The sequence below is a fragment of the Atta cephalotes genome, assembly GCF_000143395.1.
Source record: "Atta cephalotes unplaced genomic scaffold scaffold00034, whole genome shotgun sequence".
Taxonomy (NCBI): domain Eukaryota; kingdom Metazoa; phylum Arthropoda; class Insecta; order Hymenoptera; family Formicidae; genus Atta; species Atta cephalotes.
The window spans coordinates 1,085,978-1,100,295 of record NW_012130098.1 but is presented as its reverse complement, the minus strand read 5'-3'; the positions used below and the strand labels follow the sequence as shown (position 1 = coordinate 1,100,295).

The 14,318-nt window shown below is 29.1% G+C and overlaps 6 protein-coding genes across 6 annotated transcripts; 4 read left to right on the top strand and 2 right to left on the bottom strand.

Annotated features, from left to right (window-relative positions):
• The first annotated feature begins 1,700 nt into the window (after positions 1–1,700).
• On the top strand, positions 1,701–2,454 carry LOC105621565. Its single transcript, XM_012203036.1, has 2 exons — positions 1,701–1,737; positions 1,976–2,454. Exons 1-2 carry the CDS (start codon positions 1,701–1,703, stop codon positions 2,452–2,454), a joined length of 516 nt encoding a protein of 171 aa, XP_012058426.1.
• Positions 2,455–3,091: 637 nt separating this feature from the next.
• Positions 3,092–4,250, top strand: LOC105621564 (odorant receptor 49b-like). Its single transcript, XM_012203034.1, has 3 exons — positions 3,092–3,163; positions 3,871–4,026; positions 4,191–4,250. The coding sequence occupies exons 1-3, from the start codon at positions 3,092–3,094 to the stop codon at positions 4,248–4,250; spliced, it is 288 nt and encodes a 95-aa protein (XP_012058424.1).
• Positions 4,251–4,651: 401 nt separating this feature from the next.
• On the bottom strand, positions 4,652–5,524 carry LOC105621508 (39S ribosomal protein L52, mitochondrial). The gene is made up of 4 exons (XM_012202978.1): positions 5,479–5,524; positions 5,268–5,337; positions 4,881–5,013; positions 4,652–4,786 (listed from the first exon to the last, which is right to left on the bottom strand). Exons 1-4 carry the CDS (start codon positions 5,522–5,524, stop codon positions 4,652–4,654), a joined length of 384 nt encoding a protein of 127 aa, XP_012058368.1.
• A 573-nt stretch (positions 5,525–6,097) lies between these two features.
• LOC105621506 (lamin-like protein) lies at positions 6,098–7,871 on the bottom strand. Its single transcript, XM_012202977.1, has 2 exons — positions 7,762–7,871; positions 6,098–7,220 (listed from the first exon to the last, which is right to left on the bottom strand). Exons 1-2 carry the CDS (start codon positions 7,869–7,871, stop codon positions 6,098–6,100), a joined length of 1,233 nt encoding a protein of 410 aa, XP_012058367.1.
• A 475-nt stretch (positions 7,872–8,346) lies between these two features.
• On the top strand, positions 8,347–10,977 carry LOC105621505 (pre-mRNA 3'-end-processing factor FIP1). Its single transcript, XM_012202976.1, has 4 exons — positions 8,347–8,526; positions 9,007–9,924; positions 10,110–10,444; positions 10,551–10,977. Exons 1-4 carry the CDS (start codon positions 8,347–8,349, stop codon positions 10,672–10,674), a joined length of 1,557 nt encoding a protein of 518 aa, XP_012058366.1. The 3' UTR covers positions 10,675–10,977.
• A 1,155-nt stretch (positions 10,978–12,132) lies between these two features.
• On the top strand, positions 12,133–13,640 carry LOC105621504 (activated RNA polymerase II transcriptional coactivator p15). The gene is made up of 4 exons (XM_012202975.1): positions 12,133–12,179; positions 12,535–12,614; positions 12,771–12,990; positions 13,120–13,640. The coding sequence occupies exons 2-4, from the start codon at positions 12,564–12,566 to the stop codon at positions 13,200–13,202; spliced, it is 354 nt and encodes a 117-aa protein (XP_012058365.1). The 5' UTR covers positions 12,133–12,179; positions 12,535–12,563; the 3' UTR covers positions 13,203–13,640.
• The last annotated feature ends 678 nt before the right edge of the window (positions 13,641–14,318 follow it).

Below are 14,318 nucleotides of genomic sequence, written 5' to 3'. Positions count from 1 at the left end.
CATAAACTTACGCTCACATACCTCTTATAATAATTCGAATTAACATCGACAAATTGTACTATTACTTATTGTCACTATTTCCTCCCGTTATTTTCGTTATCTGGTTACGTCTCAACTGCTCGATGAAACAACCTGCAGCTATAGATTCATTAATAATGTATCATCAAAGGGTCTAACAGACGGTAATTTTTTTCTCTTTCAGCAACGGAATTTTTTAGCAACGCAAAAAGTATCTGCAAGCTGTGCATCTTCCACGGATCTTTTGAAATTTTTACGATATGGCCATTTCGTCTTCTTATTACGAACGTAAAAATTTTTTTTCTTATACACGCAGTTGCGACCTTTCATTTACGAAGTCTTCGCAAAAAAGAAAAAAATACAAAATAACGACCAGTACCAATGAACTTCGAATGCTCGTTTTTGCGCACTTACCATTATAATTTATATATCCTACCCTTTCTCCAAATGAACATTTTGACGATAACAGCATATGTTCGTTCTGATTGCTACAATATTTACGACGGTGCAATGTACCATGTTTCAAGAATTTCGTCAGAAGCATGCGTGGTAATAACGTTCAGAAAGTGGGGATGATATCATTGACGAAGGACGATCAGTAATTCTTTGACCAATGGATAGTTTAGATGAATATAATGGTATTCTTTTTTTATTTAGTTAATAATTTTAACGAGACATATATTAAATATAAAACATTATTTCTCTGTGTTACAATTTTGAGAAGATTGCTGTATTTAATGTTTATTCATATAAGAGAATAAGAGAGTGTATTGAAAAGCAAGAAACAATAATTGACGTTTTAAATTTCAATACATAACAATATATTTTTGTTTTTGTATCATCTAATAGATAATATATCTTACATGTTATTAAATTAAGTTGCTGTACAACACAATAATTAAAAAATGAATTCATTATTTTTATAGCATCAAAATTAAAAAAAATGTTTTATATTCTACTTTTCAATTATTTCTCTCTTTTTTTCTTCTTCTATCTTGTACTCAATATAAAGTTTTAAGTTGATGCACAAATTCTTATATGAAAGTGATATAAATCTGTGTGAATTTATATTAATTTTATATTTAATATGTATTTTAATTTCAAAAATGAAATTTTTATTAAGAAATGATATAATTGTGTATATATATTTTACCTTCAATCTTTAAGAATGTAAAATATACATATAAACAATATACATATAAAACTACGAAAAAATATGTGAAGTTATGTTTCATATAGTGTAAAATGAAAAATAATATTCACAAATCCAACTAATATCTTACTAAACAAATAACTTATCTTAATAACAATATCTTACTAAAATTTAATCTATCCAACTAATATCTTATAACAATATGTAAAGTTATATAAGAAAACATATGTAAAATTTTATAGTATAAAGTGATATTTAAGTAAATATAATTCTAATATATTTGATCTATTACACAGATTTAGAATGGGCGATTAGTCTGAATCGCTGCATGTTAAAAATCATCGGTTTGTGGCCGAAAGAAAGCAAAATTCGATGTGAAGAATTATTATCAAAAATTCGATTTCTATTTAATGTTATTATGTTGATTTTTATATTAACTATACCGGCTTTAATGTCATTGATAAAAGTATGGGGCGATATGATATTAATGATAGATAATTTACAATATACCCTACCTCTTTTGATAACGATGTTGAAAGTCTTCATTATGTGGTACAACAAAGGAGGTATTTTATTATTTAATAAACTGATTTATTTCAGTCTTCTATATTTTTCTCCATTTTATTATTTTATTGAACTAATACATAAATGCTTTGACTACTTTCTGAAACTATGAATTTTAACAAATATATACTACTCCACTAAATCCATAAATTGAGTTAAGAACACGAGCACAATATCATAATAATGTTACAAGAAAATAATATCACATATATGTATATTAAAAACAAATTATTTTTCTAGCTTTATCGCCGTTGATTGATATGATTGTGAAAGATTGGATAAAAGTAAAAATGGAAGAAGAACGAATTGTCATGCTAAAACAAGCCAGAATCACTCGCTTGCTTGCTATTTGCGGAGCACTTATGATACTTTCCACATTGTTGATAACCTTCGGTTCTTTCCTTTTTGGCAAGACACTTAGGCACGTAACGAATTTTACCGATCCGGTTGGAAAGCATTTGCCAATCCAAACATACTATCCACACGATATATCTAACAGCCCGAATTTTGAATTAACATATTTGATACAAGTAATCGGACTAACTACATCTGGTCTCTCTTATACCGCAGTCGACAACTTCCTTGGACTTTTGATCTTACATATATGCGGCCAGATGGAGAATCTATATCTGCGACTTTTGAATTTGGGAAAGAATTCAAATTTCAAAGAGCTTTTAAAGCACAATGTGAAAGATCACATTCGCTTGATCAGGTCCTGAATTGAAAATATTCATAAATGTTCAAAATCGATTTGTCGAATCTTTTCTCTAAAGAAATTCTGTAAAGAATATATCAAAATTTGATTTTTAAAAACGCAATGTGCAATTTTGCTTCATGCTGTAATTTTTAGAAATAAGTAAATTAAAAATTAGAATCATTTAAAATAATAGAAATTAAATTTTTTAAAATAATTTTATAGAAAATGTATAAATGTTTTACATAACATTTGAAATTTATGTATCGTTTTTTACTTCATAGTATCTATTTTACAGATCTATAGAAACTATTGATAACACATTCAACTTAATGCTGCTCGGTCTGTTATTCTTTTTTGGTATACTGTTTTGTTTTGATGGATTTCTAATAATTAGCGTAAGTAAAAATAATAGTATAGCATATATCATATTGTTAAGGTCTACAGTAGATATTAGATTATTATATTATTAATTAATAAATAATATTGATGTTAGCTACAATGCTAATCCTTTATAGATGTTTTACTTTTTATAATTTTTCATGTAATATAATTTTCAAATCAATAAAATAATATATTTTAAAATACAATGTATATAATTTACAATAATTTAGATTATTGAGCGAGGTGGTTATTTATCGTTGATGCAATTGATTTGGTACATGTCCGCCACTACATGTGTTTTAATGCATACGTGTCTTTATTGTGCGGTCGGTGAACTTCTCGTGACGCAAGTAAGTATTAATAATGATTTCTTTAATAATTGCGAGACTAAACTAATTCTATACTTTAGAACGTTTTTATAACTTTAACTGTAAACGAAAATATTTTTTTAACAATTATAATTTTCAAAAATATAAATTTTAATATGTCCATAATAATCGGAGTATCCTATTTGAAGCTTTGGATGTAATTATCTCTCAAACTATTCATTATTTCAAAAAAATGTTTTAAGTGGAACTTATTTTTGGTTGTCATTTTTAGCTGATTTCGTATAAAAACAAACCACAAATATATAAGTTATAAATAAATATATAAGTTATGAGTTTTTACTTCTTTAATTATTAAAATCATCTTTTTATTAATAAAATGCAATAATTAATTCCGAGAAATAAGAGGGTATCTCTTTAGAAGATTATGTCAGTATATCGGCGACTTTCCTCTATTATTGAAATATAATAATGAACGTGATAGTATTAGTTTGCAGTAGAAAAATAGAAATTGCAAAATCGTACATTTTAACTTAATTAATTTTCAATCAATTTAATTCAATCAATGGATTTAATTCTCAAAAAATCGAATTTTTTTACAATCAAGTGACGTAATTTAAATAATTAATTTCACTCATTCTCTCATTCGCGCTTGCGCGCAAGAAAGATTAATTCTTTAGTCCAATTAATTTCTCAATGTATATATATATATATGAAACATATTTTCTTAGTCCGAAAAAATACATCGCGCCACGTATGAATACGTATGGTATACTTTGGAGCCAAAAGCAGCAAGAAACCTGACATTAATTATGCTGCGCACAAAGAAACCAGTCAATATTACAGCAGGAAAAACATTTCCGATGACAATGTCCACGTTCTGCAACGTGAGTTATATGATATATATAAATAATATGCAAATCTTTTTGTGATTTTACTTGAATCATTAAATATTGGTATTCTTTGTGAGAGTATCGTATATCGTCATAATTTCTTAATAGTATATATTATATTTAAATTTATATTTTAATTAAAGATTAAAACGTTTCAGTTGCTAAAAACATCGATGGGCTATGTATCGGTGTTGCTTGCAAATGCCAATCGAGATTAACGAAACAATTAGAGGATAAAATAGTATGTAGTTAATTGTATGTAGTTAGTATGTAGTTATTAGTATGTAGTTAATTCAGTATGTATTATTGATGTAAAATTAAAAATAATATCTTTACATAAGTATATATACTTTGCAAAATATTATATGGTATATATTGGAAATCATGTAAAATATGGAAAATATATTTTCTTTATATACCACGTTTCTCTATATATTGTTTTTTAATTACATGTATTTTAATGGAATGTGATGAAGTAGATTTTTATATCAATTATTGTTCGCATGAGTAAAAGGATAATAATGAAAAAATAAAACAATTATATATAAGATAACATTTAAGTAAGTATATTTTACTTTCTAATATATAAAAACTACTTTTTTATTGTATCTGCTTGTATTTAAAGTAATAAATCTCCTTTAGGTTTCAATTTATTGTTCAGGATTTCTTGCCTCTCTTCTTTTTTCTTTTCCTGCATTCTAGCATGTCTTTCAACAGCAAAATCCACCTCTCCTACTAATTTGATAATTTTTGCCTGGAAATCAATAAAATAAAGATGATATATAATTTATTCATAACAATTTCTTATTAATTCATAACAAATAATAATTTTTTTTTATTTTACATACTGCATAATCACGTTGTTTATCTAAGCGTGCTTTTTGTCTTACTCCAAGAGGCGTAGGTCTTCCATCTTTAAATGTATAATCTGGCAAATTTGTCAAAGGACCAAAAGTATTTGGATTAGCTGTTAATCCACGTCTAAAATATATTATATTAATTAGACAATTATAATTGCAAATTACATACATATCTGTCAATATCATTAAGATATATATTAATAAATTTTATACATAAAGTAATTTAAATAGAACAAATTCTTACACTTTCGTATTTTCTACAATATAGATATTCTATATATAACTATACAATAAACTTAGGCATGATTTTATGTTAAATATATCAATATATATTAATATTCTCTATTTAAACATAGATAATTTCAGAAATCATACTTTTGTCTCCATCTCTGATTTATGTATTGTGTGCAAGATTGATGAAACCCATTAACTACAATATTATAACCTGTAATAATCGATAATGTGAATAGCCACCGATAATAAATCGATTAATAATTACAAGCAATAAGTGATTATACCATAAGAAAAATTAAATATATCATTAATAAAGAGCAACATTATGACTTATAATTTCCTTAATACTAACTTATATGTCGTTCAACATGAAGCACAGCTCTAGCAGTTGGTATCATTTTTAAAGATGATGTTATATATCAATACGATATTAATTTATTAATGTTGCATATCAATTTGATACTTATTTAATTTCTTGCTGCAAATTCTATATATAGGTTATGTTACGCACAGTAGACCTAACCAGCACTTTCTGTTGATATTTGGCAGTGATACCAATATAAAACGATTGTTTCTTTTCAACTACACATTAGTATATACTCGGTTTTTCTTTCTACACATATACACATAGATAATATTATGGAATTCTCGCAATACCGTGTGTCCAGATACGGTAAACCCTAAAGTCAACAGGCTTGAAAAGCTTGTTCGTTTTTTTGTTATACAAGTATAACAAAAAAATGAATGAATAATGTACTTAGTAGGAAAATGTATTTATTTTATATAATTCAAATGTAAATAATGTAATAAAATACGTCTACGAATAATATGAAAAATACAATTATATTTGATATAATAAAGAAAATTGATAATAAATTAATATTAGAGAAATGTTCGTTTATTTTATGTCTACATTTGTATATTACATAAATTTGTTATCTACATTAATTAATAATTTGATAAGTTGACTTTCAATTGTGTACACTCGGAACGCGATATAAAAATTCTCCGTCATCATCATAATAACAATCGCTGATCCGATACGTCATGCCAGGTTTGTAAAGATGCTTTGCGATCTTTATTGGCTTAGCATAGTTTAATTCTACATCTACTTTTTTATTTCGCGCTATAATGGAAGTATTTAACAAATTGTCATCTGCTTCAATAATATTGAAGCTTCTATTCTTATCATTAAAATTTATAGAAACATCTTTCTCAGATTGTCGTACAATTTTTGATGGAGCACCTTCTTTCGGATAAATTACTGCATTGTCAGATGCTGTGGCAACTTCTGTACTCTGCACTTCTTGACTAGCATCTATTTGCTTCCTGTATGCATTTAGGAGAATGCTACCTTCTTCCGGAGATTCCTCATTTATATCTTCAAGTTTCTCCTTTATAAATTCATCAAATATAAGTAGCTTCTCTTTTTTTTTATTAAATGGTACATCATGATTTTGTGAATCTATACGTGATGTAGAAGATAGTTTCTTATTTAATCTATAAGTCTCTGTACTTTTAATAACAGTCATACTGTTGGTCATAGTGCTTGCAGTCAATAAATTCTGATTTTCATAATGATTAGATTTATCTGTCAATTTATTTGAATTATGCTCTTGCGACAATAATTTCATATCCTCCTGTTTCTCATCGAGATAAGTTTGTACAATACTAGAGAACAATTGACTCTTTGGTTTCTTAAATTCTAATGTAGGGACAAACCGTTTTGCTAATTCTCTGTCTGTTGAAATAATTTTCCTATTCTTAAATTTCGTCAAATGTTCACTGAGTATTGGACTTAATGGAAATTCACCCTTCCGGAATTTTTCCCAATTTCGCTTTACCACATTGTCGTATTCCACAACCTTCTCCACTGATTTTGGCAACCATTTAGTGCGTAAGATTTTTCGTATTGTCTCTGGTAAAGCAGGAAAACTCTCGCTGAGTTTCTCTATTGTCCACTCTTCGGGATTGAAGTTATGTAACTTTTGAATCAGTTCCTTTTCAGCAAATGTGAGGAAACGTGGTTCTTTCTCTTTAAAATACTTTTGAACAATCTGTTGTTTAAAACGTTCTTTTCTGTTCTGCATCTCCCTGAAAAAAAAAATCAATGTCTTATAATAAATTAATTAGACATATTTTATTATAAGCAATGTTTTCACAATTTTCAATAAATAACAGTTGCTTTCCATTTTCACGCAAGTGATAATGAGTCTAAAGTTATATAAGTATTTTATACTCAGATGAGGATGTTACTATTGAGGATGTTACAATACTTGCTTACTTTGGTAATAAAATTATTGCATATCAATACAAGTTTATAATATATATCTCTCACTTTCAATATGAGTTAACAGAATTCAGTAAAGTATATGTAGTCTGTTTTTTATTTCTGTATTAGACTATACTAGAACTCTCTTTCTCGCTTTTACCAAATATTAAACATATATTTATCTTACTTATTTGTACAGATCCATAGTCTTGTACAGATTGTAGATAGTTGAATTTCACTTGTTCAAATGAAAATATGAATATATATTGAATATATATATATATATATATATATATATATATATATATATATATATAAACATATTCCAGCATTAAATATAATAATATATAAGTTAGAACATACCTTTTATACATCTTATGACTAGTACCGACATTCATAAAATCTGTTTCGAATTCACTTATGTCTTCAGCATCAAAATTGTCAACTGATTCATCCTTTTCTATAAATTTCATTTTTTATGAATACCGGCGAGTGGCTTAGTGCGAGTCGCAGACTTGAAAGTCGCTTTCTTGCTAAACATTCTGCGTAATACCGTTGTTATCGCATTAATTTCGGTCATCATGAAATCCAGTAAAGAGCCTAATTTATTCACAAGCAATATAAACAAATAACAAATATCCCAATTATGATGTAAGCATGGTATAAATTCTACTTAGTAGTTCTCCATCGTAAGTATAAGTAGTTCTATACTTTAAAGTGAGAAAGATATGTATTTGATATTTGTCAAAAGTGAGAAAAAGAGTTCTAGTGTAGTCTAGTGCAGGAACAGAAAACGGACCACATCGACCACATCGACCACATGATCTGATAAACTAAACGTCATCAGCATGGTGGAGAGTGCTTTCAGGTTTTCATCATGGTATATACGAGCAGTACAAGAGGTCTCTCGCAAGGGCTTTGGTAAATGTAGGAGGTAAGACAAGAAAAATGGCGGATGAAAGCGAGGATCAATGGTTATATGGGGATTCAACGGACGGCAAGGAGTATACATCGACAAATATTCAATCAGAGATTCAACAAAATGACTCGACACTCTCCGAAGTTCATGAAAATTTGCAAATTCGGGAGGATCAGAAAATGGAAGGTACTGGTGAGATACCGTCCGAGGTATGTATGCGACCTAACCTCTCTCAATCACTTACAATTAATTGATTCCCTTCAAAATATCATGCAAAGATCTTATATTTATTTCAGTATTGAAAATTTAATATGCTTGATACCTTATATCACATACAGTCTTTCTAATTAAGCACGTTTTAATGATGCGATATAACCTGTCACACCTGTAATACAATACTTGAACAATAAACATTATTAAAAGCTGTGCTATATGATTTAAAGAAAAGATTGAAGACACCTAACTTTTTACAATCTAAGAGAACTTAAACAATAAACAAATTCATAGGTAGAAAAGAAAGATAGATAAATCTATCAAACTGTAATTTGTATATATTTTAATATATATATATATATATATGTATATATCATATATATTGTATACATATATATCATGTTTTATCCTTTCTCCGAACATTTAATCTTTTTATACATTTCGATATCTTAAAGCATGCATTTCTTTTTATTTAGATGCAAGAAGTTATCGACTCTCTTGGCGATGGTGATGAAGAATCTTCTTCGTTGAATAATGTACAAGAAGAGAACTTAGAAGCAAGTAAAAATGGGACGAGAGATGCCTCTAGTCAAGAAGATGGCGAAGCTGCCAGCGAATCTGATTCTGATGATGATGTACATGTTGTTATTGGTGATATCAAGTCAGCACCAACATATGGTAATTTAAATATCAAGAGAGGAGGATTGCTAACAAATACATCTGGTGTATCAGACAAACTGAACAAACAGCCAGGAAAGTTCAGTATAGATGAATTTGAAACTATTGGTGTTATCAATGGGATACCAGCCCATGAGTTTAATTTAGATCAATTGGAGGATAAACCATGGAGACAACCTGGTGCAGATATCACAGATTATTTCAACTATGGTTTCAATGAAGACACCTGGAGAGCATATTGTGAACGTCAGAAGCGAATGCGAAGCGAGTCTGGAGTAGGATTGGTCTTAAATGCAGGTAGTGGTAGTAGTAATCCAAGTGGCATGAGAATGCCTCAAGTGGCGATAACCAATGACAACAGTAAATACTCTGGTATTATGGGTCCTAAGAGAGCTGGCCCACCACCTGGAAGGAAAATGGCAGGGACTATAGATGTTATAGGAAGTTCTGGTTTAGCTTCTAGAAGAAATCTGGATAAGTCCCCACCAAAAGGAAATGTTATACAAGTTATGACTGCTGACAGAAGAGAGTATTCTAGAAAACCAGGTTTCCCTGATATGAGTGTACCACCTCCTGGAGCAGGAATGCCACCGCCGCCATTCGATATACCTCCACCAGGATATGCAGGAGAACCGACGCCATTCTATATGCCAGAAACTGATCCATATTATCAGAGTTATGAACCCACACAAGATAACCAATGGGGCAATGACCCAGTAAGAATATAAACAATTTGTGAAAATAACATTATTTATAGAAATTATTTGAATTTATCTAATGTTATATAACTTAAAAACTATATATATATATATATATATATATATAAAACATAAAATAATTTTATTCTATTTTAGGAAATAACTTTGAAAAAATAAAGCAAAATTTTTTCTCTCTTTTAAAGACATGGCAGCCGACAAATCTGGCAATCCCGATGACTGAAGGTGAAGACGACAAAGATATGGGACCTAAGACGATACCTACGATGGTTCCACCAACAAACATTCCACCTCTGATGCAGCCGCGCGATCAGAGGGATGGTAGAGACCGGGAACGAGACAGAGATAGGGATCGCGACCGGGAATTGGATTCCATGAGCAGAGATAGGGACAAGGATAGAGATCGCGATCGTGATAGAGAAAAGGATTCCATGATGAGGGATCGCGATAGAGACTCTATGACGCGAGATGAAGATCGAGAGCGTGATAGATCCAGGTCTCAATATCGACATAAAGATCGGTAAAAATCTAGTCTTCTTTTTTCCAAAATTTTATATCAGAGACACTAATATATTTTTATATAATATAATATATGTTAATATATGTATCAATTTTGATACTTTTAGACATCGGCATCGATCAAGATCGCGATCTCGTAGACACAAGTCAAGATCACGGAGTCCAACTCGGTCGCGTAAGAAGAAATCTAGACGCTCGGATAGAGAGCGTTCCAAGGAAGAAAGTGAATAAATGTGTGTACACATAAAACCTTTTATTGTATTAATTTACGGCGTCATAGTACATGAGGTGCATCATAGAATTAAGTGATCATTTTACATAAAATAAGGTTTTGACTGTTTCGAAATAAGAATACATTATTAGTACATTGCATCAGTAAAATTATTCGTAAAGCTAATTGTAAGATATACAAGTTAATTGTCAAATATAAAAAATGAAATATTTAGCTGTTCTTGCAGAAGTTACACAAATGATATAATTTTTGACACAAGTAAATTATTAATGCAAACAATAAAAGTTGGATTTATAGATTGATTGAAGATTGTTTTATCATGTTTAAGGGTCTGAGCACAAAATTGTCGTAACACTTGCTTAGACTTAAGTTGTAGACGTAAGTAACGCACAAGCTTTTACATATGACATACATACAACTTATTACAGTGTCTACAAGAGAGACATATCATATATCATACGCCAAAGCAGTGCATTACTTACATCTACAACTTAAGTCTCTAAGTAAGTGTTACGACAATTCTTGTGTTCAGATCTTAAAATCTTTTATGTCTGTTGTACAATAGGGACGCAAGTAGTAAGCCATAAGAAATTGGCCAGTCACAGTTAAGCGTGAGAAGAATAATCGACTATGATTAATTTCTTACGATTTATTGATTAATGACTTACGACTCTATTGTAGAACAGGCCTTAAGCTGATACATTAGTTGTATCGCAGTATCGCAAGTTGCAATATAAATCAACATCAAGCTAACTTAGTTCTAATTGGACCACAATGTTTACGACGCTGTGACATGACTAGTGTAGAACCAGATTTAGAAGTTAGAAAAATATTTTTCATTTTTTCATTATCTCTTTGCACACTATTTTCTGTGCAAGTGTGATTAGGAAAGAAATACAAGTGTTATAAAGCTACATTTTCGAAAAATTTTTATATTTTATCAACAAGTCTGTTTTTTATTACTTTTGAATCGATGCAATAAGTTGAAGTGAAACAAACGTATATTGTGTTTCACTTATTGCACTGTGTATTAGTTCAGAAAGTGCAGCAATAAAAAAACAGACCTAATGCAAAAAATTATTGGCAAAAACGACGAATAAATTCGATTTTATTCGAAGCACTCGAAATATGCCTATTGCACAGGCTCTTCCAAAATTTACTGCCAGTAAAAATCTATAATTTACTTTACATGCACTATAGATTTTCAGTACTGGCAGTTAATTTTGGAACACAGCCATACGATGAGCGATGAGCGATATCCAATGAGAGCTCTGTTTTATATTGCATGTAAGAAAAAACAAAAGTTTCATTGGATAACGCTAATCGCTTATCACGTCCGGTGTGCAGTAGGCATAAATTTGGTAAAAGCGTCTGCTAATGCTTGCACTATTGCGCATACGCGAGGTCTGTCCAATTGTTAGCGTTCATCCATTTAGCGAAAAGAAACGCAAAAGAACGATACGAACTTGGTTGAATTTACTTCAATTCTCAAAGAGTATAATTGGTATGTTATTTTCCATAATAATTATACGTGATTTAATCGAACCATAATTTAACAAACATGCTAAGAAAGTTTTTATAATAGTAGTTTAAATTTGAAAGTGATAGATGTTCCAAAAATATATACTACTCAAAATACAATGACTGGAAAGTATAGGTTATATTTCTGCATATGAATATATAACGGTCATGAAATAATAACTTACCATTTCGAAATCTATAAAACATTTTGATAAAGGAGATGATTTATGCATAATATCATTGTATAAGATACGTTGCAAATGAAAATTGTTAGCAAAGTTCATTACATTGATGGTTCATTTAATAATCTCTTTCAAAAGTGATTGAATTTTTTTAAGGATAGGTTTGTTACGTTTTGAAGTTGAAGATGCCAAAGTCAAAAGAATATGTCTCTGACAGTGATGATAGCAGTGAAGAGGTATTATTTTATTAATTGTTCAGCTTAGCCCTGCTCAATTCATTGAATCTATAATTTCGTTAAGATTGAAAATGAGCTAAATTAAATAATTACCTTATATTCATATATTTTTATCTATTTTGTAAATATTTCATATTTATTATTTTCTATTTATAGGAAGTAAAATCAAAGAAGCAAAAGAGGGAAAGAGAGGATGATAACAAAGCAACGAAAGATGAGAAGAAATCGGCAAAGAAGGCTAGAACTGATGATGAAACTGTTTGGGATTTGGGCAACAATCGTCAAGTAAATGTAAGAAATTTCAAAGGCAAATATTATGTTGACATCCGGGAGATGTATTATGACAAGGAAGGTGATTTAAAACCTGGAAAAAAAGGTAATATTTTTATAAAAATTTTTTTAATAAACTTTACAGCTGATAATTTATAATCAACAAAAAAAATATAAAAAGATTTATTAAAACTTTCAGTAAAATATATTCGATAATATTTTAATATCTTTATAGGAATATGTTTATCCATGCAACAATGGCGAAAGTTCATGAATGTTGTGAAAGAAGTGGATGAAGTGGCTAAATTGAAGAGTTAAAACTTTAATTCTAATGAATTTCTAATGAATTCTAATGAATTCTAATGAATTAAAAAATGTGTTTTCTTATATTCACAATTTTTTTCAACGTTAAGATTTTGAAAATGTGTAACTACTATATACTTTTTTTTATATTGGATTAAAAGTATTTCTGTGAAGATTACATAAAATGTAAAAGTATATTATTTGGAAATGTCTCTATTTAATAACATTATGTTTATCGTTTATTTATAATAGAAAAATAAAATATTTTATTTGATATTTATCGAAGAAAACTAATATTCTGAAAATTAATTTAATTTGTTAAAAAATTTTGTAAACTTTTCCAAGTCATAAATTATAATATATTATATAATATCATATGTTATTATGTATGTTCCCATTTTTGTAGCTATGAAATGTCTACATTGTACTATAAAAATATAATAGTGCCAAGTATCAAGATATTTGTTAAAAAATCATTTCTTTTTAAATTGTTCCTATATGAAACAAATTTATTTAATATTGTCAGTTATGGATACAGTCTAGTAAATTTTGTGTTATATATTCCCCATAATTATGCACGCACGCGCACACACACACACACACACACACGCGCGCGCGCGCGCGCGCGCGAATGGGTTAAGGCTGTATAATATGTAAACCAAGTTCTCTTCTTGGCTGTGAATGCTGAAGTGTAATAAATTTTATTCTATTACGTATACAAATACAGGGTGCTTGCAAGTTAAAACTGTTACAGCGACTTCTGCATATAAAAAAAATCAAAAGTCTATAATAAATATATATCCGATTTCAAACGGAGCATTGATGGAAACATGAGTCAAAATAAATATGATGAAATATCCTTTATTCTTTGTTCTAAATCCTGGAATCTTATTCCGATAGAGAATCCAGATCTTTCATTCGTTCACCAAATATATGTTAATAACGCTGTCAATTGCCGACCCTGTCATCCACTGTCTCTCATGAAAAAAGTGAGTCTACAACTTACCTAGTTACAATTTGATGAATAAAAGTTCTAAAGAAAGAGAAAAAAGAGAGAATAAGAAAAACGAGATTTCAAAATTCAGGACAATTATTTAGGACAGCAACTAATACTTAATGCTGCCGATATCA